Raw genomic sequence first — 27,325 nt, 5'->3', positions numbered from 1 at the left:
ATGTTTGGCAGCAAAAAAAGAAAAGAGAGAAAAGAGCTGTTGCAGTTCAGCAGCAGTAGCTGCGACACAAACGCCATGCATCCGGTGTGTCTCCAGCATAAGAAAGCATCAAAAGCATCCGTCAGGAATGTGCTCTTGACTGTGTTGTGGCAAAAATTGAATAAAAGTAAACTTTTTTTGGTCAGAGGAACGAACGTTTATTTCCACTGGAGCCTTCTGCTGTGCCAACGCCACAGCCTCGTTTAAACGACTGATCTCGTGGGATTGTTCTTGTGATGCATTTGCACACTTTTGTTTCCTTTGTGGAGCTGGGTTATAGCCTGTTGCACTTGTTAAGTTTATGCGATTAGTGCAGTAACTGTAAAAATAGTAGTAGTTGTATTAGCTATGCTCTCAGGAGCAGCAGAAGCAGGAAATACCTGGCTGTGGTTCAAAGTCCTTCAGGTTGACCTCATACTCGTCTTCAGTGATGTACTGATGTCGCCCCATCATCACAATTGCAAACTTGAACTGAGAACGAACACACACACACAAACACGTTAGCTCATTGTCTATCTGCATAAAACTAAAAATATTCTGATTGGTTCTTAATAATAATAAAAAAAAACAAACAAACAAACAAACAAACAAACAAACAAACTACTGACTGTACAGTATACAACATAAAACACTGCTTAGCACTTTTATGATAATGTTTATCATCTATATATTGGGCAGTAAACAAGATTAAATATGAATCAGGAAACATTTAAAATGCACTCAACACAGGTAATGTTCCCTGGTTGTGCAGCAAAACATGATGTTGTACCTTCTCAAATTCTTTCTCCTGGATGTCCAGCATGGTCTGGATCCTCCTCATCACCTCCCGAAATGACTCGCCCTGTGAGGTGAGGGTTGCATATTATGTGAGGAAACAAACAGAGCATTTAGTTTGGTAAGTGAGAAATACATTATCTGAAGTAGACAACAAACTCTCTTTTACACATGTGAACAAACAAACAAACAAACAAACAAACACACACACACACACACCTGTCTGATCTTGAGCAAGAAGGGGATCCCAAAGGTCCCAAAGACTTCCTTGTGGAAGTGAGCGACAGGGATTAGCATTTCACTGTCCTTGTCCAAGTCCACCTGGTCCAAAGGAATCTCCTGAGTGAGGGGAGGAAACAGGAGAAACGAGGAGGAGGGATTTAGTCAAGTCAGTTATCAACTTCACAGCAAGTTTCTCTAATTACTGCGGGAAAAGTAAAGAGTGTTTGTGTTCAATTCAAAATGTACCTGCCACCTTAAAGAGCAATTAAACCAAGCCATTCTTGCTGACCTCACTCCAGGTGAAGTCAATACAACTAGACATCACTGTTAGGTGTAGTTAAAGACACAACACATTTGAAACTAAGGATGTCTCAGAAGAAACTGGCTGATAGTCACTTGACCGCTGCAATGTGGAGCCACATTCAGCACAGGCATGTGGACATCAACCAGCAAGGGAAAAAAAAAAATTGTGTCTGCTAGCATCGCTAACATTATCCACACATGGGAAACCAATGAAATTGTTTACGCACACACACTGTGATCCCAATTAAACAGCTCAGTTTTGACTGTTCTGATTGTTTTCTCACTTTGATACTGGTAGAGTGGTTTCTGTTTAATTGACAGGGAAATTAGTTTTTAGGAACATCCCTAATTGAAATGTTCAGCCAGAGGTGGTCAGTGCTTCCGCTTGGTGTTTAGTTATTCTTTAATAATTGAACCATATTATTTTCAAGTAACTAAACTCCTGCAAATAATGGCTCCAAGAGTGGCTGGTTGTGCTGATAGATGTATCAAACTGTGTCAAAAAATATCCTTGTTAAGGAGGAAAACTGACTAAAGATTAAAAACTGAAGAGGGTCACACAGTGAATGCTTCACATACACACTTACCTCTATTCTGAAGGTGCGGCTGGCAGCCGGAGATAAACATTCTAGCAGCTCGTCCTCCTGGTGAACCCCAATGATTTTATAGCTTACTATCTCTAACAGCCTGCAGGGGAGGGGGGGCAGGGGGAGGGGCCGGAGAGAGGAAGGATTAATACTCTAAGATAGCTTTACAAAGACAAACTGATTTGCAGAGCATAAAATCACATTAACATGGGATAACATACATATTAGTGAACAAAAATAATAACTGGAGGCAGACCTAAAAATCTCTGTGTTGCTAAAGATAGCAGTTTTATAAAAATGAGATGATGGCATACACTTCTGAGGGTCTGAGGGAGGAACATGTCTGGTATTGTCTGGCCATGTTTAAACTGATCTGTAAAAATCTAAATCAAAAATCCCTTTCAATCATACACATTACACTCTGAATATCCTAAATTACATTTGCGCATGATTAAAATTAGATAAAAAGGCTGAAAACAGTTCAACAAAATTCAAAGTGGTGGCCACATTTATTGGTTGAAATTGATCAGACTGCAGTCTCCATCAGAAATGTCTGGTGGTAATGCCAGGACTGTTTTCTTTGGGGATGAACTACTGTTTTTTTGTATTCAGCTCACATTACATGCACCGTCACTGTGTGAGTTTGAATCAGGTAGGACACCTGCAGCAAAGCTCAACAATGTTTGTTCAGTGGAAGGTTTGGATTGCAAGAAGTGACAAGCACGTTTTAATTTACAAAAACTGCAGCTCAGGGTGGAGCAGATGGGAAAGTTTAGTTTTCTGTCTGTTGGAGATCAGTGGTCATGACTGGAGAAAAACTGGTTGATCATTGTGAGGCTCAACCCCTCGGCGAGCATTATATTACTGCAGGAACGCTCCCAGCTATATTTCAGTCACAAAACGATGACACACACACACACACACACACACACACACACTCTCCAGCAGGGTGGATACCTGAGCTTCTCAGAGCCTTTTTCAGAGAGCTCCACTGTCTTTTTACATTCTTCCAAAAGGTCCCGCACACAGCCATGTTTGTCAGGGTAGAGGGTGATCTCCTGCAATCAATACACATGCACAGTTCATGTCTCTGCTGACAAAACATTTGATTTAGCATGCCCATTCCATCTTCCTAAGAGGAAGACTGAGAAAAAGTGTGTGTCTCCATTACCTCCTCTCTGAACTGGCTGTTGAGCCATATGGATTTAAAACTCCTCCTGTTCTCAAAGTCTGTTATCTTCATCTTTAACTGTGGACAAATGAAAGGGAGAGAAAGGAGAAAACCGTTTCAAAGTGTTGCTTTGGAAGCAGAGCTGGTGACACCCTGTGGTCACTGGTCACACTGGATGTGTTTTCATATTGTTTATGTTCATACTGCATATATAAACATAGTGATGGAAGATGATGAATGAAATGCTCATCTTTCCGGAAGCTTGTCTTTTTCTAAGGGAGCTTTATCTGTGTTAGCTCAGCGTGGACCATCTACTACAAACTAAGCCATGTCATAATGAGCAGCTGGCCCGGCAGGAGACCAGATCTCCCTGCAGGACTAGCTTCTGACTCAGTGTTTGACATAGATTGGGTCTCCATCTTGAATATGGTTTACTGCATTGAAAAAAAAATGGAACAATTTGTCTGCTAATTTTTAAAAAAATACAGACAAAATTTAAGCTAGAAAAAACAGTTATACATCATCTTTCAGACACCATTTTATAATAATATGATGGAAAATCATTTTAGAGAAAAAAATAAACAAGAGAAAATGTTTAAAAAAATCAAAGGTCAGGCAAGAATAACAAGGACAGAGACAGAAAGGAATGAACACATCCAAAGACAAAACTGAGTGTTAAGATTAACACTGGACTGGAGGAAGGGTGAGAAACAACTAATTAAGAAATAAAAACGCAGACTACATTAAAGCCACCTTTTTGAGGCAACAATAGCAGCTGAATTATACCGTGGTCACACGGTAAAAAAAAACAAACACTTCAGACAAAAAATCCCGACAGACCAGAGCTGGCAAACTTTTCCTACCTGCTGATAGTAGAGTTTCTTGGGCTGCCGAGGCTTGAAGAATTGCAGCAGGTCACGCAGCGTTCCCTCATAGTTGTGTCTGAGAGGATTCCCTGGACCGTCCCTGTACCTGGCCACCACACCACCAGGCAGGGGGGGAGGACGACGAAGGGGAGGGGAAAAAAAAAAAAAGGACGACAGGAGAAGAGAGACAAAAGGTGGAAAACAGAAGAGGAGAAAGAAAGGGAGTGGACAAAAAGAGAAGGGAAGAGGGAGAGGGAGGTGAACAAGAAGGGACGAGGATATTTAGAGAGGTGCAGAGGAGAGAAGAGGAGGACAGGAGGGAGCCAAAGTGGGAGGAGTAAGAGGAAACCAACAAAGAAAGGTGGGGGGGACAGGTTACGCAACATTTCTACTGACAACTGCAAGTAATCAAATCAAAGGCAAACATGACAAAGAAAATGAAAATGAAATCAAAGTTAAACTCTAAACATTTCTACCAGGAATCATCTCCTTCAAACCAAAACAATATGAAATGAATCTCTTATGCTTTTCAAATGGGAATAGTATAAGCATAATTAGTCAATTAGTTGCAAAACAAGTACTCAAGCCCTCTCATCTTTTTCATTTTCAGAATTGTTGCAAAGCCTTTTCTATTGTTTTATATTCAAAATTCTGACATTGAGTCATTTTTCTAGACTTGACATACAGTGAGCAGAAGAGCTGATGACAGGTGATCAGTATTATGTGTTATTCGTGTTACTACATTCACACAGTGTGCACAGAATGTCTCGGGTCTTTGTTTTCAAGTTGTTCTGGAGGGCAATTTTTTGAAAATAATGCTCTACTTTCTGCTGTTTGAACAAATATCTGACAAGTAGTGATGTGACATTTGTGTCTATCAATATCATCATGAGGAAAACTGTCTATTATCAGTGCATGTGAATGAGACAAGCCTCCTACCCCTGTGACTTGAAGAACTGTAGCAGCATGGGATCTGTGTTCAACCTCTGCGCTACTGTCTTGGCCACCTGACAAATAGAAAACACAAATGTTACAAACGGGGGGGGGAATCACCACAGGCCTGTCAGATTTCATCTGTGTCAGTTAACTGAAAGGCCAACAGGGAGATTTAAAGGAAAGCACCATGGTATTCTTTCCCCCTACACTTCAAACATTGCCTTAACGTACTTGAAAATAGTTCATGCGGTTAGAGAGCGTGACCACAAAGCCAGGGTCATTGTGGATGGTCTTGTCACAGAAAATGACGTCCACCCGGTGGTAGAGATCCCGGAAATAGTCCTTGGCCGTAGGCAGCTCGCTGCTGTCGTTCTCTGGGTCGTCCCTGCATGAGAAAGGTAGGAAAATGTATAAATTGAGATAAATGTGGAGTGCTGATAGGAGGAGGCCGAAAAGACAATGGGAGAGAAGCGTACAGACAGGTGTGACAAAGGCAGATGACAGGATAGGTAGCAGGAGGGATGGAGGGAGATGCGAGGACAGAAAGCACAGGAAAGGAAGTAGGTTGAGGCAGGTTGGAGAGAAAGAATTAGGAGGAGGTTATGAAGCACTAGAGGGATAGAGGAACAGAGCAATGCACTGAAGTGGCATAGACAAAATATTTAAAACTTCTTAATCCCTTCTGACAAAAGATCTTCCTCTAAAGGCAAAAACATGTCTCTTAATTCCCCCTCTTCTCCTTTCTGTTGTTTCTCTGTATTTTATCCATCAGAAATACCAACAGATCCAGGGATATGTAACTCCTCTGTCTTTTTGTTTTGTTTTTAGGCCAAACAGATAGCATGCAAAACTTAAAGACATGAATTTAGCTATATTGTGTCACCTGCTATGAACCTGAGCAGATATTAACGCTGGAAGTGTTACTGAAAGGCCAACAACACAAGCTGTGTTGTATAAGTGCTCTCAACCTTCCCTTATATTTATTTGATCCCACCAAATTTCCTCCTCAAATTCTGAATTAGCTCACACTGCTCAGACTTTAACGCACACACACAAACAGTCTTACTTCTGGAAGACAATGATGTCCCCGTCCATGAGCTCGTCCAGGGCCTTGTCCAGAGAGACATCATAGTCCTGTATCCGCTCTGTTAGATTGGGCTTTACTTCCTATAACACACAAGGAATCAAGGGAAATGTAATCAAAGTGAAGCTGTCTGCAAGTCTACAAGAGTGTTTGGTTAAGGAACCATAAACACACAAAACTATAAAACGGGGAAGTGTGAGAAAAACTGATACTGCATATGACAGTGTGAAAGTGTGCACAAGAGTTGGAAAGAGAAAGCATGTGTGTCAGATAGATGAGCCTGGTAATGCGAGAGTGTGAAGGAACGAGTGAAGAGTTAGAACAAGTGAGAAAAAGACAGAGGAATGTGCCAGTAAGTGAGCACTACATAAATAGATCACCTCATAGAGGATAAGGCTAGTTTCCTGCTGAAAACCCGCTCTCTCACACATGACTGGCAGCAGGTCTCCTGGTTACATGGAGAAAAGAACAACAGAAACATGATTTAATCCTTGAGGTCAAAGAATTTTTACTGTAGACAGAGAACTCATGAGGTTTATATTGTTTAAACTCAAACATTTGTTATCTAGTGACAGAGTGAAAAGCTCAAAATAAATTTGCATGTTGCCGCTACTTACTTATTTTGCAGGATATAGGTGTGTAGATATGTCCACAATAATTTAAGCTTCTGGTTTTGGGGTCATACATCTTCAAGAACAACATGACATCATCTAGAAAGATGGAGACAACATCACTAAAGATACAACAGGTCTCTGAAGAATTGACTGCTTAAAAAAGAATTTCAGAAATAAAACACAGAAAGAGCTTATTAACTTTGTAGGGCTACTCAAATGACACAAAACCTGAAACTCCTCCTATTATATCACATTCTACAGTCTCCCCCAAAATGTCAATGCTGTGAAGCAGCATTTCTGGTATTTTAATTTGCAATGACCCTGTGCCATCACAAACTGAATGCAAAGTCAGTTTGACACACACATGCTTGAGAATTAGAGGAGGACTAATTTAGATGTCATTTGTCCTGCATTTAGCTTAAACTGAACAGTGTCTTTTATACGGACTGAGCTCTCTAAATCACATGATATTAACAAAGTAAAGTAAATGTGTGAAACGCTACAAGAAGAGACACTGGGTAGGATGAGGGTTGAGATGCAGGACTTACGGTCTTTGTCAAACTTGGGTAACGTGGCCCCGCTGGCCGCCATTTCTGGATCCACTGTCTCCAGAAATATTGTCCAGGGGTTCTCATTGTCACTCAAGTCGATCATCTGAAACACAGACGTGCAAAAACATTAGAAACTATTTCATTTTCTAATGACTAATTTGAGCAAGTGATAAAATGCTGACTTTTTTAAAGAGTGGAACAGACATATGTACAGATTAGTGTATGCATTCCTGCACACAAAATGCCCATGTTGCAAAGCATATATACACGAAGGGTTGGCTCCAAAAATTAAGTGACTCTGAACTGACGATTATATATGGACCACTTTCCTCACAGCTGATGCATTACAAAAGACATAAATGCACAACTACTGCTGAAGGATGCACTTAGAAAAAAAACAAAACTTATCTTTGCACAATTTTTAAACATTCTAGCAGTTGCAGAATTGTTTCCTATTTCAATCTAAGATATTTTCATTTGTTTATATTAACACAAAATTCTGTATTAAGAGTTTTACTTCTGATAAACTAACACTACAAAAAGGGACCTCTGAATGCATTTCCAAAGCTTCATGTTGCATTTTAACTCCCTGAAAACTACTGATTGTCACAGTTTAACACCCGAGGCGCTCCCATTTCAGCTGACTACCCTGCATTTTACTTGTTATCTTTTTCCCCTTTTATTCACAACAAGAGTGCAAAAAACAGGTGAAAACACTTGAGTGAAAAATAAACAGACAAATCTAACAAAACAGACTCCAAATCTGTGTCTAGCAGTGAATAAAACATTTAACATCCCCATTAAGCAATGGGAGGTTGAACCTATATCTGCACTGGGCACAGTCAGACAAAAATCTGCATGTTTACCAAACAAACAAGCAAACCAGTCTTCCAGACACAAACACTTACCGACTTGTTGCAGTCAGCCTCGTAGTCGAGCATGGCAGGTCGCTTGGTTCCATTGCTCCGGGCCTGCATGGGCCACAGCCTCATCTGGTCCTGTGGGAAACCCTGCAGCACATCAATGTGTGAGTTTCTATCTAACAGTTTTCATTCTCAAAGCCAAAAATGACTTAATACCACAAAAAGGTGGGACGCAGCTAGAGGACGGAGAAAACCAAATCAAGCAGACAATAAAAGGGTGTGAAAGAGGTTTACGAGAGAGGAGGTAACACAGGCAAGAAGTGTCATGGCAGGGCTCCAGACCATTTACTTACATTTTGTGGCCATTTCACACTAAAATTTCTAGCTATTGTTTATTTTTCCTGAGTCATGATAGTATCCTGTTATCAACCATTGATAAATGGAAGGGGGAGAGAAATAATGTGAATGTGTGCACATGTTTTTGTGCTCTACATAGTTGAGTTGCTGTCTAGCTTACGCATGGCAAACAGGAAAAATCAACAAGCCTCCGCTTCAGAGAGGCTGGGGTTGATACAGTTTATGTGCAAAGATAGTTTCCTTTGGGATGAATAAAGTGCAGTCATACATACATTAGTTGCTTCAAAAACTGGCAACACTTTAAGTTTAATGAACTATGAATGGGCACAGATAAGTACAAGAGCCGAGAGTTAGGTTGGGTTTTCCATGGCATGGTAACAAATCTGAATCCCATTTAAAATACATTTATTCAGCAGGAATTATTTGTAACAAGACTAGGTATAGTAGGATAGGTATATAACTTAATATATGGCTGGACCACTTGTAATCGAATCCTTATTTTATAACCGCGACACTGACTGACAAAGATCACCAAACACATAAATCAAAGACCATGACTGTGCTGTGTTTTCGGCTATATTTATTTACATGTAAGATGATCGCTCAAAGACAAAGTTAGAAGAGACAGAATATCTTTGATATTTTGTCTCTCTCTGGGATCCACCAATAGTTTAGCCTTCATTTACCTCTACTCTAGACTGTAACGGGCTTTTAAGAGAAAAGTCCAACTCAGTAATGTGGCATGATCACTCAGATAGCCAGTCAGGGACATCCCAGATTATAGGGCCCCACTGTTGTGGTCCAGCCAAAAAGTGTTAGTGTCAACAATTTAAATACCAAAAGTCAGACTTTATGTTAAAAATCTAAGTCAAAGTACCTGTAGTTTGACTTAGTTTGAAGGCCTCTATGCAAGCTCCGCACAAACATTCTCCACAATTGTTTCCCCTCAAACAAACTCTTGAGTCCCTCACCATTGTCTGGGAGAGGTTCTGGACGAACTCTTGCAGCGTGGAGCTCTTCAGGACCTTGAAGACCGTGTACTTCACTTTCTCCTCGTCATACATGTCGTTGCCCTGATGACCACAGAACTGGTCCTCTGTCACCATCTGTCATGAGGGGGGAAGAAGAGAAGAGAAACACAGTTTTAGTGACTGACCGTAAAACTGGACAAAGACTTGAAAAATGAAAAGCTTGAGGGGAAAAATACACTAAGAAAACATGCCCAGTGTCTTTTCTTCTCATCTAACCATATAACTGTTGCTGCCTTTATTTTAGCATCACACACATTTAAAACAGCAAGAACTAGAATAACTGCCTTATGGTGGCTCGTGCCAACCACTCAAGTTGCGTTTGTGCAGACTCAAATATGTAGTGAGGACTTTAAAGAAATTTAATAAGGTATTAAGTGCATTTTTTGTAAAATAGACTGATAGAAACAAAAAAACAGAGTCAAATTCCTTGTACATGTTCACATCCTTGGCCTATAAAGCTGATTCTGACAAAATAAAGAGTTGATACCCTAACAGCAGGAAAAAAAAAACTTCAAACATGGATGTTGCAGCAAAGAAACACACACACACACACACAGACACACACACAGACACACACACAGACACACAGACACCTTCAGCCCAGAAGCCAAGAGGAGCTATAAAATCACCACAGTTTCATTGTGGGCACTGGAGATGAGTGTAACCAATTAAGTATCAGACCATATAGGGTCATGATCTCCTCTTCTGTTCCTGAGCTATGGTTTTGAATAATGGCCAAACTGTTATGGCAGTTTGGCCACAGTGATGTCACAGTGAAGTTGACTTTTGACGTTTTGGATATACGGGGTTTGTTTATCCTATTAGACATTTGTGTTAAATTTCGTCATAATCAGCATATGAATTCTTGAGTTTCGGACATAAACGTGTGCTTGCCTCCCTCTCTCGGATAGCCTGAGTGACAAGGCAGGATGACATATACATTTTATGGCCATTTTAAAAATAAACAAAGTTCTCCTCACAAACTAAACAATTATTTACCTTTAATAAGCATTCACAATATTCACTTAAAATCAGCAGGTGGAGGCACATAGAAACAGCTGTTTACGGCTTGCAGTTCTCTCTCTCTCTCCCTTAACGTCCCTCTTAGAACCGAAAGTTCTGTTTATAACCATAAGACGCAGCAGCAAAGAAAAACTAATTGACGTGTTCTGCTGTGCCCTACACACAACAGTCAATGACAGTCAGCTGGTTGGCTTGTGTGCAAGTTGTAGACATCGGTTATATGCAAAAGAAGCTGACATCAAATTATGACAGGGCAAATTCAATTTAATATTTCAAATGATAAGTTAGAACATTAATTGGAAAACAAGCCAAATATTGCCTCGATCAATCTGATGATCAATCACAGCAATCACCGTTCATCAGCACAACCCTACTTGGTGACACCTTTTGTCATACACAGAACTGCAGGGTGCATTCTGTCTAGAGCTGAGACCCTCTCCTGAGACCACAAATCAGAGTCAAAACAGGATTAAAGGTAAAATGCATACTGACACAACCTCCTTCTGATGTTTCTTTCTTCCTCCTATGAGAAAAATTAGCATTGTGTTGACTACGTGTTGACTTAAAAATTGGCCAAACAGTAAAGTCAGAGCAGCTGACATCTCAACAGGATAAACCTTTCTTATCTTTTAACAAACCGTTTCCTCATTATCTCTCGTTGCTCTTCTAGTCATATAAACCACACTGACTGCCACAGCTCAGCTAGAGTGCCAACATTCTTTCCGTCTGCTGATTGGTCGCCCTCAGTGTGTGTGCCAGTATAAAAGTGTGTCACCATAACCACAGTTTCACCTGTGTCTAGATGTTTTCTTTTTTATTTATTTATTTTTTAAATGGTACAATTGTGCTTAACTGTCATTTAACACAAGATTTCTTATAGTGTGCTGCTCAGATAAAAGGTCATTTTCATGCAACTATGAAACATATCTCAATACTGTTTTGGATACAAGTATTTTCACAGCTCCCATCTTGCACAAACTGCTATTGCAGCATCTTGGTTGTACCCAAGGCAACACCTTATTTAAAAATCTTCAAGTATCTCAAGTAATGAGCACCACTTCATTCACATCACAGTATGTGACCAGCCAAGGCCCACCCGGCCTCGTCTGGTGTGTTGACAATCTTAAATCACCGCTACTTAATTTTCCTACCTGTTAAGCACAGCAAGGTAACAACAGGTAAGCGTCACTGTTCTACTGTACTTTCCAATCTGTAAAACTTGAATGAAGCTAAAACTGTAGATAGGTTTCTCATGTACATTCTCACAGTGACTACTTTGCAGTAGACAGCTCACACAAAGACATTTTAAAGATGAAATAGCCTCCTGGTTTCCTACCTGGACCTGCATGTAGAGGTGAGCCTCTTGGCGCTCCTTCCTCTTCTGTGCCTCCACCCTTTTCTCCTCCTGCAGACGCTCCACCAGCTGCTGGGGGATGTCTACGTCAGTCATCGGCTGGAGCACCTCGCCTATGATACAGAGAGAGAATTATTAGTTGGACAGGGAGCAATACAATAACATTTGTGTTTACTACAGCCACTCCGACAGCAAACTAAAGCAGCCATTGTTGACGATTCAATCACTAAATGACAAAGTGGAAAAAGACATTGCATTTTCCCACATGCCTCACATATATGTAGTGTTGTAATTAAGGACACCATTAATATTAGAGAGAGGAGCAGAATGAGGGAATATGTCACTCACTGAGCTTGGACTCACGGATGTAGACCAACATGTATGCATTGGTGCAGTGGCGCACTGACAGGTCATCATCATGTCCACCATAGTTGTGTTCTATGGCTTCCTCCTTAGTGCACCGTGACACCACGTCATCATCAAACTTACACCACTGCAGAGAGAGATAGAATGATAGAGGGGGGGAAGGTGGTTGTGAAAGGAGGATGGGTGGCGTCAAAGGGAGAGACAATGAAGCCATAGGAGGAAAAGGAAAAGAGGGGAGAATGGGAGCAGGAGTAGGGCAAAAAAGGGAGGTTTCGCCAGGGAAGGAGATGCAGAAAAAGAGAAAACCAGAGTGCACTTAAGACAACCATTTATGTCAAGTCATCTTAACATGCTTTCAATCAACCCCAACATGCAAACTCAAAATGCTAAAAAACTACTTGAGCTATAATATCCACAAATTTTCCATCTTCAACCTCTTTATAGGAATGATAAGTACAGGGGTGCTCAACCAGTTGACCGTGTCTATAAACAACACTACAATGCACTCATTTGTATGTGTGAGTCAGGAGTTTAGTAGGTGTGAGGGAGTGGCTGTGGGTATTGGTGAGTAGGTGTGTAAGTAGGTTTTAAACATGCTACACCTTCAGATTTGTAGATTGAACATTGCGTGTGAAAAAAACAGACAATAGAGGGACAGGACTCTGTAGCTGAAAGTATGCCATGTGCATTGTCAGCAACAAAAGCCAGACTCTTGTCAGTTATATTCGATTCCTGACAGGGACTTTTTTTTTCTGTTATGTAGCTGATTCAACACTGGTTTTGTGAAGCATTTGCACCGTGAGTCTGAGTGGATAGCGCAGCAAATACTTCACCCTGCTTATTTTGCATTTCTCTCATTTATCTGTATTTAGCCTTTTAATACAATGATCTATGGGGAAATTCTATGCAAATAATTATGATATTTATAGCTATAGTTGGACATTATTCTTTGATTCTTATCCATTATCTTAAAGGCCATCATAACTCTAACAGTAATAATAATAATTATGCTTCTTATTTAGTTTTCAAAATTTTTTAAGTGGTCCTGATACCATTATGATGTTTAGAATGATTACTTTCAGTAGTTTTTTGTGTTAAATGTCAGCTCTTTAGTAGACCAGTGTAGAAGTCGACTATATAAAATGAATGTAGTCATGAAGTAGAGCTTGCATCTAAAAAAAAATCTGAGCACCCATGGCTTAGTTCATCCCAATTAAAGACAAAAAGTGGTACTATACTTAGGGCCAGTACTTCTCAAAATTATAGCTAGTAATGCACAATCTCCAACTTGTATAAACTCCCCCTTATCCCCACCAAGACCCACACCCACAGAATTTTTGGTGAAAGGTGTATAAAAAAATTGTTCTCACTATTGGTTCCTTGACACTCACTTTGCCGTCTCCTTTGGGGTTAAGATAGACGACGTAGTGACCGCCATGGTTGTCCCCGCTGTGCACCAGCACTGCGTGCAGGATGTAGTTGGCTGGGTCCTTAGAGTCTGGCTTCTGAAGGAACTCATCCAGAGGTAACTGATCTGGAAACTCAAACCTATTGAGGAGAGGAGGAAGGAGAAGCAGAGGGGACAAAAAGATGAATGATGGGGGGGGGTGTGAGGAGTGATTGAGGGGAAGTGTGAGAGGATGGAGAAACAGAAGATGGAAGACAAGGATGTGAGAGGCAGGGATGGAGAGATAGGAATATAACAGGCAAGAGAAAATGGGAGAGGTAAGAGGAATGGTGGGAGGGCATACAGATTGGAAGAATGTACGGGTAGAATAAAAAGAGGATTGAAAATAGAAGGGTCAAAAATTAACACAATGAGCAACAAATATATGGATTAGAAAAATTAGTGTACACTCAGTCACGATGTGAGTTCCCCTGCCCCGCCATATCCACGTTGGTTGTGTGTGTGTTTGTGTATAAATGCAAAGCCCTCAGGGGGCCAGGTGCCTGTGGCAGCGTCACAAGGATGACTCAGGGCTTGTAAGAGACGCCACAGAGGAAAATTAGCTATTCTGGATGGCTTTGTGTGTGTTCTGCAAGTGTCACATTATCCTGGTGGATTGTTAAAACACCATAAGCTCCTACAAAGCATGATAGGGCCTACAGGAAACTCAGTGATTCACTTTCTCAGTGTCTTGGTGCAGAAGGTCAGGGCATGCTGTCCAGAGAATGACGGCTCAAGTACAGTTTCCGAAAATAGATTGCTCCTTTAACCTATGTTAATGTGGACCAGACATTCTCTAAAATTACGTCTGAGCAACAGCCACTGACACATCGTGTGAGTGTGACAGGAACTAATCTACTTTAAGCAGGGCTGTGTGTACATGTGTTTGTAAAGTAATACACAAATAAGCATAATCAAAAGAATGAACGTGATGACAATGCAAGAGTGAGGCCTGGTATATTACCTGTCATTAATCTTGATGTTTTGGTCAGTTTGTGGGTCATACATGAACCTCATCAGCTGCAGATGAAGGATTGGAGGGAAAGTAAGGAACTTCACTCCTTTTTCTGCTTCCTGCAATGCAAACATAAACTTGTTAGACATCTGGTAAAAACATTTCATTGATATTAATTCTCCAACCATGAATGTTTCCAGCTTTAAGTAACTTATTTTAAACAGCCTTGGACACAATGTTAGTATCTTATGATCCACTCTATCCAGATATTTCTCTTATTATTGCACCTACTTGTCCTCCATCCTAACCCTGAGATAAGATGCCTCAGGATCTGACTTTAGACCACATAGCTATTGAGCTTGGAGGGAAAAAAACTGGAATGGAGACATTAGATTTTCCTTTTTTTTTTGATTTGGACGTACTAAATCTGTGCATGACTGGAACTGTAAAGTGTTGTCCGATTTAAAAGTACTGTCTCAAATTCATATTTTACACTGTCAACAGGGCTCTGCTTTACTGGGTATTAACAGATTTGATAAAAATGTTGAGTTTAAATCAGTTTATATGCAAATTCAGATATGTCAAAATAAATTACCTAAAGCTAAATGTAAGCAAACTAAAATAAACTGGAACAAACAAAAAGGATAAATAATTTAGATCTAGCCAGTGTGAAGCCTCACCTGCAGGCCATGCTCTCCTGCGTCGTATTTGTTGTCTCCATCTAACTGCTCGGTTGCAACATAATCTTTGAATGACTCGAAGACTGGAAATAAGCAGAGAGCATTGATGAGATCAGGGAAACAATGACAGAGAATCACTGCTGTTCTACTGAGTAAAGCCATGATGTTGCGTTGCTGTTGCTACTCACTGTTCTTCTTTCCTTTTATGCTAAGCTGGATGTCATAGTAGTCCTCTATCCGCTCTGATCGGTAGTCCACATGCTTACACTGGATATATGACTGGAAAGTGAGAACACACATACGCACACAGGGGTCAGGCTATGATTCTACTAGTGAGTCACAAATTTATTTCTAAGAGGGTCACTTCTTGATTTAACCTCCTTCTATTCTTAAACTGACCTTGTTCTCGGCTACATGCTGTGTTAAGTTAGACTATTTTGGTTCATCACCATCTACATACATGCTGCACTGACATTACTTTGGAAAAAGTCTACTTTCAACAAATAAACCTGCCTTTTTGAACAGTAACTTCATGATGTTTTTTTTAATAACAAATACACAAAATGTGTCTGTAACCACAGAGGGAAAGAGGAGAAAACATACCACCATCTTTCCTCTGAAGAGCTTGGGGATGGTTCCCTCAACACAAGTGCCTTTCATTTTGTTCTCCACATTGTCCAGGAGCTGGAAGAGACACATGCATATAGTATGTCAATGATTCAGTATGTAGACATACACGTACTTCAAGTTATTATGAGAGAACTCACCACTCTGCACAGCTCCTGTACATCATGTTGCATGAAGCTATCTAGTGTTTCCCATCTACAAGAAAAAACACAACAAACTGTTAGATATGATAACTACAGATCAGGAAAACATTGTCGCTGTAACTATCTTAAATACTAATTAACTCAGTGAGACAACACCACAGAAAATCCTTTAACTTTGTCCTAAAATGTTAAAATGGTTTGCCAGAGAGACAATGTTTAATTTATACCAAGAAATTCTGATTCAGGGTTAGCTGACAAATGCTGTATGTGAAGATCTTTATGATGTTCCAACTGAGCAGGTATCTCACTATCTTCTCCACATTTGATGTTTTGAGTATTTAAATACCAAGAAAATAAAGGGAAGAAATTACAACAGTTAATATTGGTTTAACCTCTCGTTCTAGCCTCAATTGTTGTCATCTTAAGATAAAAGTGAGCTGCCAGTAAAAAAAAAAAGAGTCTGACCTACCCAAAGGACTTGGTGAGTTTCTTGGTGCCAACGGGTTTGTCGCTGTGTTGCAGCTCATAGAAAACCCTCTGCAGTGCCAGGGGGACGCTCTTAGACGAGTCGTCTCCCTCTGTGGGCATCATGTACACCGCCTGCAAAAAGAGGAGTCAGGAGGATTCACACCAGGGTTTGTCCAATAGGAGTCTTTGAAGGCAATACTCAGATTAAAGTTACTTATTTTCACTGTTTTGCAAAGACATTTACAATATTGAAACTTTCTTATTTTCATGACAAGTTAAATCCACATTTTCAGAGCTGATGCTTGAAAATGCTATGAAACAGGATAAAGAGTATGGTGAATTAAAGGGCCTCAGTGATGCCACAGCAGCTACATTACAAAACACAACTTCTTCCCACATCAAAACATGCAGCACGCAGAGTAGAAGTACACTACACATGCAGGATGTGAATTTCAGTATGAATTTCAATATTTTGCCTGTATTTGATGTGTGTACAGACACACATACGCATACATACGAACACAGTACTAATCTTTATCTGTTCAGCACAAACTAATGTATTCAGTCAACAGGGAAAAATACACTCTACACCTCATACGAACAAAGTCTAAACTCAGACACTCATAAACACAAAGATGAAAGCATACCCGCCGTAGCTGGTTGGTGAAGAAGAGTGTCTGTAGCAGGCTATTCATGTAGCAGGTTGCTCCCTGGTTCTTTAGTCCAACATAGCCTGTGTGTTTCTTAGAGTCCCAGCTGTTTATAGAGAGAAAGCTGATGTTAGGGTTATAATTCATAAAACCTAAACAGAGAAAATGCAACCAGGGACCAGTGAAGAAAACTCAGCCCATAAAGAACAGACCCCAGAGAAAATGAAAAGCTACATACGCCACTCCGTGTGGGGCATCTGCCTGGACGTAGACTTCAAAGGTGACTTTGTCATCATCAATGAAGCCCCTCTCTGGATCAGTCACATCCTATAACACACCACCACCAAAACAATTAATATTAAGGAATAAAGGCAAAATCATGCACTTTCTGTATATTTTTAACCTCATTTGTAACAAAGAACCAATACACAGAGGTCCAAACAGACAGTGAGCAAATGGCATTATGCTACACAAAAATAAAACAGCCCTCTCAGCACAGCCTCTTATCTACCCGGTCAATAAATAACTAAATGAAAATGAACTTTCTACCAGTATCTCCTATGTGTGCCATCTCTACCAGTCTGTAAAACAAAAGAAAATGTGCTGCATTGGTGGTTCTTGTCCCATCTGAAAAACTTGCTGGCTATTACCATTTATCTATCATCAAGTTCTGTCAGCCTCTGTACTTACACTCCAAGACATGAAGTTGGAGAAGCCCCAGTCATTCTCTTTGTGAAAGAAGAGGTGACTGATCCTGCGGTTGAAGGACTTCTCATCGTCTTTGTAGTTGATGATCTTCAGCATGGCCTGTGCATGGCAAGACCATGACCTGAAACACCAAGAACAGGATCCAGGCATTTCTTAGCACGGTGAAGTGGGACATGTTTGAGTAATGGTATTTTTTTCTCATAAATAACAGTCTTTCCTTGAATTAAAAACTGCAAATGTACCTCATGTGTACTTTAACGCTGTTTAAGCATTTAACATATGCTGTTCTTAAAATAACTAATTTAGAATACTGTAGTGTTAAACATGCAAAACACTGAGCCGAGTAAGCTTGTTAACACAGGGCCCAATTTTATTAACAAAAAGCATAAGAAAATGTGAGGAATGACAAGATGACCAGGCTTTAATTGCTAATTTTACTTCCTTTCATGTTTCTTGGTGGTAACAGTGAAGAATATTTTTTGACTAAAAAGCCTCTGTGGTATTCAAAAGCACTTTTTACTTAAGGAGAAAATCAGGTCATCAAGATCACAGTCAGCAATGAAATCAAACTGAGGACTCAAAAATTACATCTGGATATGGGGTTGTGTGAGGTACTTATCGGAGGTCAGTGTATTACCTGCAGTAGCTTTAGGATGGTGTGACCCCAGTTTGGAAAAGCAGCTGAGAGTACTAGCACAGCAGCTGAGCGATGCACTGTTGTGGACAGGGCCAGCATCAAAAATGTGTTTTAGCAAGTTTTTTAAAAAGAATGCCCACCAAAAAGAAGCCAGTGTCAGTTGAAGTGTAGGCTATAGTTTGAATATTTTCACATATTTATCCTGCCGTCAAGCAGCTCTTTCCTTCAACACCACATTTTCTCAACCGTTAAACTACCATATTCCTACACACAAGCGCAGCTACAGCAGACACTGACTCAAAAAGCTGACAAGTGGCGTAATACAGAGCTAAACTTCACTCTTGTAAAGATCTTAAGATGGTGCATGGTTATATTCAGTATTCAGTCAACATTCAGTAAGGCAGGGAACTCTGGATGGTTTGTGACTGGGTGTGAGGGACTGACATCCTCTGACTCAGAAGATCCTCAAGTTGTGTTGCAACCAAGTTCCACTCATGGCAGCAGTAGCTGTCTGGGTCCGTGGACATGGGCTTATAGTTAGTTCACACATCTGCACCAGCTGGTAGCCCTGGCTCTTTCTTGGACTCTAAATTTCACAGAAGTTTTTCCTTTTCTCTGTTTCAGCCTGTTCATTCTCCAGTTGGAAAAGTTCTTTTGCATTCTGGCTCATAAAGGCATCCTCTTTTCTCCACCTAAACAGCATTTTATCATCGTTATCATAACCGCTCATTTTCTTTCCTTTAATTTGTCATCTCTTCCACAAACTGCTAAAACAGCTGATCTGCGGTGGGTGCGCTCATGTGAAGGAATATGGTAGTTCTGCAGTTCACAAACTTAAGTGCCAAAGGAAAGGGCTGCTTGATGGTAAAAATATTCACCACATATACAGCGCACACTCCAACCGATATTGGCTTTTTCCTGTGGGCATTTTTAAGGTGGTCAAAACACGTTTTTTGTGGCTGGCCCCATCCACAGCAGTACATTGCGTAGCTTTTGTGCTAGTACTCCTGGCTACCTCTGTAAACTGCGAGGGTGCCAATCCTAATCTACTGCAGGTACTTCGCTGACTACGTACAAGTACCTCACACAACCCCGTATTAAATAAAACAAACTATCTCATTAAGGACACCAGTAAGGGAAGACACCAAGAGGCTTATGGCAACTAAGAAAGAGCTACAGGATTTCATGGCTAAGACAACTGACACACTGGTGGTTGCAGTTTTATGACAGACTAGCAGAAAGATATTGCTGAAAAAACTAATGTGGCTTTTGGGCTAATGTTTGCCAAAAAGTGTTTGTATGTGGGAGGCTGTGACAAACTGGAAAATGGTTTTATGATTTAATGAGACCAAAGTTGAGGTTTCTGCCTATTAACAACATGCCACGTTTGACATAATCCAAACATTGCACAGTAACACATCATGCCCACTATAAAGCATGATGGCACAGCATCAAGCTGTGGAAAGCTTAACTGCTCCTATAGGTTTATGCAGATGTAAAATTAATACAAAAATAGAGAAATCCTTGTTCTGTTTTTGTCTGTAATTAATACACATCAATTTGTAGAGATTGCTTCAAACTGACATGAAAGAGTTGGTCACTTTCAAGAGAACTTTGACACAAATTTATAGAAAAGAAGTGTGAATGTGTGGGGAGGCAACAGCATATATATATGGACAACATTTTGTCTTAGTTTTACTGGAGTACATGTCCTGAATTGATTGCACAGACTAACTTTCCAACTTGAAACATTAGTTTAGGAAACACTATTTTTGTGTGAGTGCACCAGGAAAATCCCTTTTTTTGCATTTGTCAAAATCTATATAATGCACACCGCATCCCCACCCCACCAAGATACCTACGTAGAGTCTGACTCTGCATTACACTGTAAGAAGAAGCCCACGCTCTTCTGGTGTGGCCGGTCGGGATAGAAACGTGGCATCACCATAATCTTCCATGGAAGGTTCCGGACAAAGCAGGACGGGCTGAGCACCGACTCGCTCAGGCGGCTGAAGCGTTCTACCACAAACCGGAAAGTGGCCTCTGACCGCCAACTGGTGTCTGCAGAGAGATGAGGCAAGGGAAGAAACATGGACAGATTAAATGGTGGACAGAAAACAGGTTTCATTCAGGTCTACCTGTCGTGAGTTGGAGTGATTGATCACTGGATATCAGCGTTCTGGGACTAATAACTCCACAGCCAATTGAATTGAGCCGTTCACAGGATTATGTTAAACCTCGATCATTACCTAGGACAATTTTGTTTATAGCACAAGCTTCTGAAAAGCAAAGGTGCTTATAACCATGTTCAATTGTACACATCCTACTCACCGTCTTCCATGTCTTCCTCTGTGTTGTTGTGTCCATCTGCCATGGCCACGTTACCATTGATCACTGGGTTGGCAGGGATTCTTGGAGGGTCATCTGCGTCCCCAGCTATACAAAGAGAGAAACTATATGACAAGACTGTACGAATAGCATGGTTCTAGCATAGATAGCAGGGTAGAGATTTTCTTCAATTGGAGGAAAACCTGGCTGAGGCCTCTGCCAAGCTAACTACTGGATTTCAGCGGGTCAGAAACAAGGGGTCAGAAATGTCAAACAAATTATTCCACCAAGACCAATAAAATATGGCATCAAGAGCTTAAAAAAAAGGCACAAACATGAGTTTTCCACTCACTGAGCAACAGCAATGATCATTTAAAACTAAAAGTTGCACCAACAGACAAGACAATCTGCTAGATTACTGTCTTACCAGTGTGGATCCATTTTAATTCTAGAAAGTCTGAATATACAAACCAATAAATCTCAAACTATCATTCTTTCAATGCTTTCGCTAATAGAATTTTATCCTTTGGTTGTGGAAAGGTAGAAAATGTGAAGTGAGTTTAAACAAAATCAAAATTCTTATTTTTCACTAGTTTCTTTCAATATATGTATCTTTGAAAGAGCACAACAGACTGACCCTCTTGACAATGATAATAATCATTTGAGGCACACAGTAAAACAGCATCAACAAAGACTGGACTTGTACAATTCTGCAACTACTGTCTCCATCTTTATCTCCTGCATTTTTACTGGGGAAAACCCTGCTGAGACAGCATGACAAGTCTTCTTTACCGGTCCGTGTCAGAGTGAGGGCAACAAAGAGAGAATGTTTGTGTGCACATAAAGACCATGCAACATTACAGCAGGCTGGGTAATTATGGACACAATGCAGGATTAAGCTGCAAGTCATCGCTCAAACAAAAACACACGCGCACAGAGGACAACAATTATCCGAGCTGAATAATGAGACGGCTCGATGCACAGTCTCGTCTATCAAAACACACTGATGACAGAATCAGAGGAGCTTTGAGTAGACTTCTAGGAACGAGTGAAATCTGCCTGGATGCTGTGATGATGACAATGATGCTACAGAAACCAGACTAGAGAGTAACGACAGCACTGACATGAACGCTCAGGCATGTCTCCAAATGTGTTGCTGCTGTGTCAGCCCGTCTCTTACATTGGATTTCATGTGTATCTTTGTTCCTCGTCTTCCTCTAAGCTTACAGGCGCAGTGGTGCCTCCAGGTAACGTTACTGACCAAGTCCTCCAGGAGACTGACCTCGTTTCCCCAAGTGGATTACACCCTGCTAATGGGGTCTGTCAGTCAACTCCATGACAACTTCTGGTCCCGCCCACTGTGTTGGTCTATCCTGAAACCTCTGAGAAGAATGTGCTAACACATCAGTCACTGAAATCTGCACAAGCCGGGGATGAATGTCAGACTTATAATAATATGATATTGATATTATTGTTTCAGAGAGGCATCACAGTAATTGATCTGAATGCCTTCTGTGGTGGTAATACAACAGCAACCGTTAATAAAAAAATCACATACACAGTTTTTATTTTGAGGCGGAAAAAAGTATTCTAATCATTCCTAATCTTTTTAAGTGACAGCCTTTAACTGAAAACCAAAAGTAAAAGTTTTAGTCATCAAGAAAAATTTTTGTCTGATGGGACAAAATTAAGAGGCAAACTGAGAAACAAATCCAGATGTGTGTTTAACCTACAGCAAGAGGGTCGTAACAGTAGAGCTGATCCTGTTACAATGACTTGGCACTAAGAGGGTGTAATGTTGTTTGCTGAATCAGGCCATACTATGGTGTTTCTCTACTGTGTAAATGTTGACAGACGCAGTAAGAATAAGATATGCTCCTAAAACAAAATCATGAAGTACAAATAATGACTGAACAAAGTCTTGACTTAAAAACATATAAGTGTGCTAGTCATAATCCTTCATCTTGCCCTATTAAGGAAATAAAAATGTATGACAAAGGCATGTTTTTTTCTGTTAATCTACATTTCTGGAGGGCTATTACAGGCATAAATGCTAGATCGATCATGTAGCGGCAACAACCTGGAATCCTAGTTACAATACTGTGGTAAAACAGATAAAATGACAGATATGCAGAGCAGGTGATGGATTAACCCCACTGCAACTGTATGGAGCCCCATACCATAAAGGAAATGTAGCATGTGCTGCTATAAGCAGTAAGAAAAAAAAAAAGTGAGGAGTTTATTGTGTCAACTTGTTTTCACTGTCCTTTTAAGCTGCAGTGCACTGGGAGAGAACCCAAGAGGGATGAGCCTGCAACTCAGGGGTGAGAAAGTCTGGGGATTGCACCTGCTACTAGTGAAACAAGTACTAAAATTAATGATTGAAAAAAATGTAACTGCCATCTGAGGCTGTTTCTACTTAATTGTTTCTAATAATCAAATGAGATAAGCTATATATTGTGTGCTGCGGAATAACAAGCAACGCTGCTTGTGAACGGATAATAAAATCACTAGGACCAAATGACGCAGTGATGCTGAGGGCTCCCACAAGCCTCGTCTCAATCCAAAGTTGACATTAGTAAAAACTCAATAAAAATATTGGTAGAGTGGGTGTGCTGGAAATTTAATGGTGCCCAGGGCTGGCTCCGAGTCCAAATCGGACTAACAAAAACACAGATCATTAAAAATGGCGAGCTCCATGCCGTTTGGTCTTGCATACAATGAAGCAGCAAATCCCCGCGCTGCCTCTGTGCGGGCCTGGCTTACCGCAGCGGCGACAACCGTTACTTGCCAGCACTTCCACACGTTTCACATTAAACACTGTTAAACATCAACATACAAACTAACAGACAACTACGCAAAAGTATAATTTACATTCGGTGTATTAAAATATCAAGATCTGAACTTGAATCGTTACACTTGTTATACGACAGGCAATTTAGCAAATCAGGATTGACGCATCTGCGTTAGCGTTAGCTATTTAGCCGTCTAGCAAACACTAGCCTCAGATTCATCTGCAGGCCGTTATTAGCTAACATTAGCTGGAGTCATTTGAACCACCTACCTAGCTAAAATTAATGCTAGAGAGGACTATCGCCCAGAGGGAGTACATTGTACCGTTAGACAGTCTTTAGAGATAAGTGAAAATATCTAGATTACGTGAGGCAAATATTCAAGGCCTAACATTCGAGCAATAGCCAAATCGAACGTTGCAAAATACAAGCCACCATTTTGGAACGCCACACACCCCCTCCGTGAGCATTAGCTCATCAGCTAACTAGCATGCTAACCAGCAAATGAACGTAACGAAGTAGGCCTCGGGGCTAATTGACTAGCTTACAATTAGCTATTCCGCTAGCAACTTTCATTACGTTTCATCAGCTTACGGAACAAATAGAAGACTAAAAGAGATATCCTGCACTGTGCTTGCTAAACGTTTTTAAAACTATTATCAACCAGTCAAATTTACTGGCTTCGCTTAGGGGGCAAACCTGCTATTTTTACCCTGTAGTTAACCGATATCGTTACTTTGAGGGCCCACATTTAATGTACAAGCCATCAGACATGATGCTAACATATTCCGGAGAAGCTGGCGTAACGTTACCATGTTGAACGGTTATTAACGGACTAGAATTTAAACGTTATCAGTTACAAGGATAGCTAAGCGACTGCTACCTAAATCACCAAATAGCTAACTTTGATGAGGAACACAGGTTCCGATAACTACCAAAATCTACCCAACAGCGACAGTGAAGTCAAAGTAGCAAGATTAATTTACCTAGCGAAGGATCCATGTTAATTGCAAGACTAACAACCACACTGTTTACAAACATTTCGGTTAACAACAATCAGCGGGCCTACGGTCCCCTGGCTGTATGTGGATTCTAAACAGCGACGGTTCGGAAAACTGCATTTGATAACATTCGTCTGCTGTAACAAGTTATCAAAACCTGGACAGAGTATTTAGAAAAACAGTGGCCGATCCGAATGAATGATTTGAGTGGCTAATCTCTAGCAGGGATAACTATTTTGGTTTATCTGCATGCAATGGCATACTGCAAAAATACGGGAAGACATAGATACATGCTCCATTCGCTTATAACGCAAAATGAGGTCAGCTCCATACAAGTATGCTGCAACGGACGCACAATCAGCAAAAATGCAGCCGGCTATCCTAGCTAGCTTCGGGCCTTCGTGTTTACTGTTAAGTGGAGCTCAAGTTGCACAAATAAATCTCCGTGGGTTTCTCTTGCAGGTGTTAAATTGTGACATAAAATGTTGTAAAGTGCCCGTTCGCATTTCTTGGGACCATTACTTACCTTCCATCTCCATGTCCTCTGGTTCGCTGAGCTGCTGCTCGCCGGCTTTCTGTTGCTGCTGCTGCTGCGTGTGGTGATGGTGGTGGTTCATGTTGGCAGCTGTTGTTGTGGTTGTGATGCGGTGCTCCCTGCTATCTCTGTTACCCTCGACCTTGTCCAGGGTCGGCTCGGTGGGGAACCGGGTTCTGGACTGCTGGTGAGGTGCGGTAGGATGCGGAGGTGGGGCGGACAGGTCGAGCCTTGGCGGCCGGGCCTGCTCTGTTGCGACCTCGGCCTTGTCCGCTGTCAGCGCCGGGGAGTGAGGAGGGGAGGTCGGCGGGGGAGCGGGTAGAGAAACGCGGACGTATTTGCTCGCTATTCGCCCAATCTCGGCGCCTTTGGTGGGTGCGAGTTGCTGGCTGACGGCGGGGGGGTGGGGGGGGTGGGATGGATGGACCGGGGCTCCGTGGAGGGGGCCCGCTGAAATTACTCAATTCAATCCGGCTTTACCCCGAGAATGTGGGGCAATAAGACAACTCACAGCACGACCTGCAGCTTGACGAACAAATACCCTGTTTATAGCTAGCGTTAAGCTACCTGACACTAGGCAGCCAACGGGTGATAAAGGTACAACAACAATGAAAACAAAGGCTCATTTGCAATAAACACTCAACAACTTTCCCTGCGATATCCCCAGTCCGTGTGCTCCTCCGATTGTCCCTCGTCTGGGGGAGAGCGGAGGAAAAAGCTATCCATTCAAACCAGTTTCCAATACGGAATAGCACTAATGTTAATTTGGAAGTTCGCGGAGACAAGAGTTGCCACGGCCCGACATGAACCAATTTCCCCAAACCGCCCCTAAAACGATAAACGACAAAACGCGGCACCTCGTTGCATTTCTAGCTAACCCCTTGTTTCTTGAGAGGAATGTGCCCGGTCATACAACGTTAGCCTGAGCTGTGTGGCTCTCAACCCGCTCCTCCCGTGGTTTGTGATGTGTTGAGTCTGAGGTAAATCTCAAAATGGCGGTCGCGCTCTTCTCTGAAATGTCACATCCGCATGGAGATCCAAACACTGGCCCATCCCCGGCCAGGTTCACATCCATGTTAAATGATAGGGGCTAGCCGTGCGCATCTGATACGGGCTGCAATAAAATAAAAGTAGTCACAACAATTATTACACGAATGGGAATTTTAGGAATGAATGACAGGGTATACTGGTGAGTGTGTGTTGAACTGGGACCTCAATCAGTGATTTACGATGGATGAGAATAATCATTGTCTGAACTTGGTAACAAACTTAAGTGTTGAAATAAGTTAATACGTTCACTCAGTTTGCTTCATTTGTAATCCTCATACTTTTTCTCCGGGGAACGACAAAAATACTACGGGTGTAGTTATGGCTGCAAGTAAAAAATTTTAATACAAAATATGAGCAGGCAGCATATATCACCCATTAAACAAAATAATGAAAAACAGAATGTAGCCTCTTCATTAACAAGGAGCATGGGTCCTCTTTCAAAATGTGCTTATTTTCACTGTGGAATTTTATATCATCTTATATCAAAACAAGATTTTTTTTAAATTTATTTATTTTTCTACTTTAATGCAGTATTTTACATTGCATTTCAATAGGTTACTCTCCACTGTACAGTCTAGCAGACTGTTGTTAAGTAACTTGATAGTCTCAGCCATGGGCTGCTTTGTGGTATCTATCATAGTTATTAACCCTTATATATTCAAGTAACTCAAAATGTTTACTTGTATTTACTCGCTCATTTATTTACAAATGTATCTGATTTACATTACTTTATTTAATATGAGTGTAATGCAGTCTGTTCTTGTGATGCTCCTAATGTTAGTCTGTGTTTACTCAAAAGTTTCCAGGGGCCTGTTTGGTGTTTCTCTCAATGTCCCTCTTTTGCTGCAAAATACTGTATCATTCAAGGTTTTTTAATTTACAGAAAATAAGCAGAAAAAAGTTGCAAACCAGATACTAATTTAGATCAGGTGCACCCAGAATTCCTGAATTATCCACTTACTAGCCTGCAACTTTTTTCCTGTGTTAATATTTTCACGTATTTCGCAGTGGCACACGTCTGCAATTAATAATTATATCAATCGCTATTGCTATTGTACAGGACAACTGGCGTCCAATCATGAATTATGTCTTGAACAAGGCAGTGTCCATCATGTTACAGGCACTTAGCTGGTCCTTATCTGCAGTGCTGAAAGCAACCAGAC

At 41.0% G+C, this 27,325-nt stretch overlaps 1 protein-coding gene across 5 annotated transcripts in view; it reads right to left on the bottom strand.

The window, feature by feature from the left end:
* usp7 (ubiquitin specific peptidase 7 (herpes virus-associated)) overlaps nucleotides 1-26,109 on the bottom strand; it is a 29,897-nt gene extending 3,788 nt beyond the window's left edge. The window contains exons 1-30 of one of the 5 annotated variants that reach the window (XM_071474168.1): nucleotides 25,104-26,109; nucleotides 20,788-20,892; nucleotides 20,319-20,517; nucleotides 17,802-17,940; nucleotides 17,350-17,438; nucleotides 17,109-17,217; nucleotides 16,463-16,593; nucleotides 15,991-16,045; nucleotides 15,827-15,907; nucleotides 15,412-15,502; nucleotides 15,224-15,306; nucleotides 14,553-14,662; nucleotides 13,512-13,689; nucleotides 12,124-12,268; nucleotides 11,758-11,888; nucleotides 9,339-9,473; nucleotides 8,056-8,157; nucleotides 7,145-7,250; nucleotides 6,600-6,692; nucleotides 6,363-6,430; nucleotides 5,965-6,065; nucleotides 5,130-5,283; nucleotides 4,902-4,969; nucleotides 3,960-4,068; nucleotides 3,097-3,174; nucleotides 2,883-2,983; nucleotides 1,926-2,025; nucleotides 1,033-1,152; nucleotides 809-880; nucleotides 420-510 (exon numbers count right to left, since the gene is read on the bottom strand). In XM_071474168.1, coding sequence (XP_071330269.1) covers nucleotides 420-510; nucleotides 809-880; nucleotides 1,033-1,152; nucleotides 1,926-2,025; nucleotides 2,883-2,983; nucleotides 3,097-3,174; nucleotides 3,960-4,068; nucleotides 4,902-4,969; nucleotides 5,130-5,283; nucleotides 5,965-6,065; nucleotides 6,363-6,430; nucleotides 6,600-6,692; nucleotides 7,145-7,250; nucleotides 8,056-8,157; nucleotides 9,339-9,473; nucleotides 11,758-11,888; nucleotides 12,124-12,268; nucleotides 13,512-13,689; nucleotides 14,553-14,662; nucleotides 15,224-15,306; nucleotides 15,412-15,502; nucleotides 15,827-15,907; nucleotides 15,991-16,045; nucleotides 16,463-16,593; nucleotides 17,109-17,217; nucleotides 17,350-17,438; nucleotides 17,802-17,940; nucleotides 20,319-20,517; nucleotides 20,788-20,892; nucleotides 25,104-25,194 — 3,235 coding nt within the window. In that variant the 5' untranslated portion in view covers nucleotides 25,195-26,109. Of the gene's footprint in view, nucleotides 1-419; nucleotides 511-808; nucleotides 881-1,032; nucleotides 1,153-1,925; nucleotides 2,026-2,882; nucleotides 2,984-3,096; nucleotides 3,175-3,959; nucleotides 4,069-4,901; nucleotides 4,970-5,129; nucleotides 5,284-5,964; nucleotides 6,066-6,362; nucleotides 6,431-6,599; nucleotides 6,693-7,144; nucleotides 7,251-8,055; nucleotides 8,158-9,338; nucleotides 9,474-11,757; nucleotides 11,889-12,123; nucleotides 12,269-13,511; nucleotides 13,690-14,552; nucleotides 14,663-15,223; nucleotides 15,307-15,411; nucleotides 15,503-15,826; nucleotides 15,908-15,990; nucleotides 16,046-16,462; nucleotides 16,594-17,108; nucleotides 17,218-17,349; nucleotides 17,439-17,801; nucleotides 17,941-20,318; nucleotides 20,518-20,787; nucleotides 20,893-21,964; nucleotides 21,997-24,562; nucleotides 24,702-25,103 lie in introns of those variants that run through there. The other 4 variants (XM_071474170.1, XM_071474169.1, XM_071474171.1 and 1 more) reach the window with 4 other exon arrangements.
* Nucleotides 26,110-27,325: the final 1,216 nt, after the last annotated feature.

The sequence above is a fragment of the Trachinotus anak genome, unplaced genomic scaffold, assembly GCF_046630095.1.
Source record: "Trachinotus anak isolate AG129_WGS33_773 ecotype Australia unplaced genomic scaffold, CSIRO_AGI_Tana_v1 ptg000003l, whole genome shotgun sequence".
NCBI lineage: Eukaryota > Metazoa > Chordata > Actinopteri > Carangiformes > Carangidae > Trachinotus > Trachinotus anak.
This window is presented reverse-complemented; position numbering and strand designations above follow the sequence as displayed.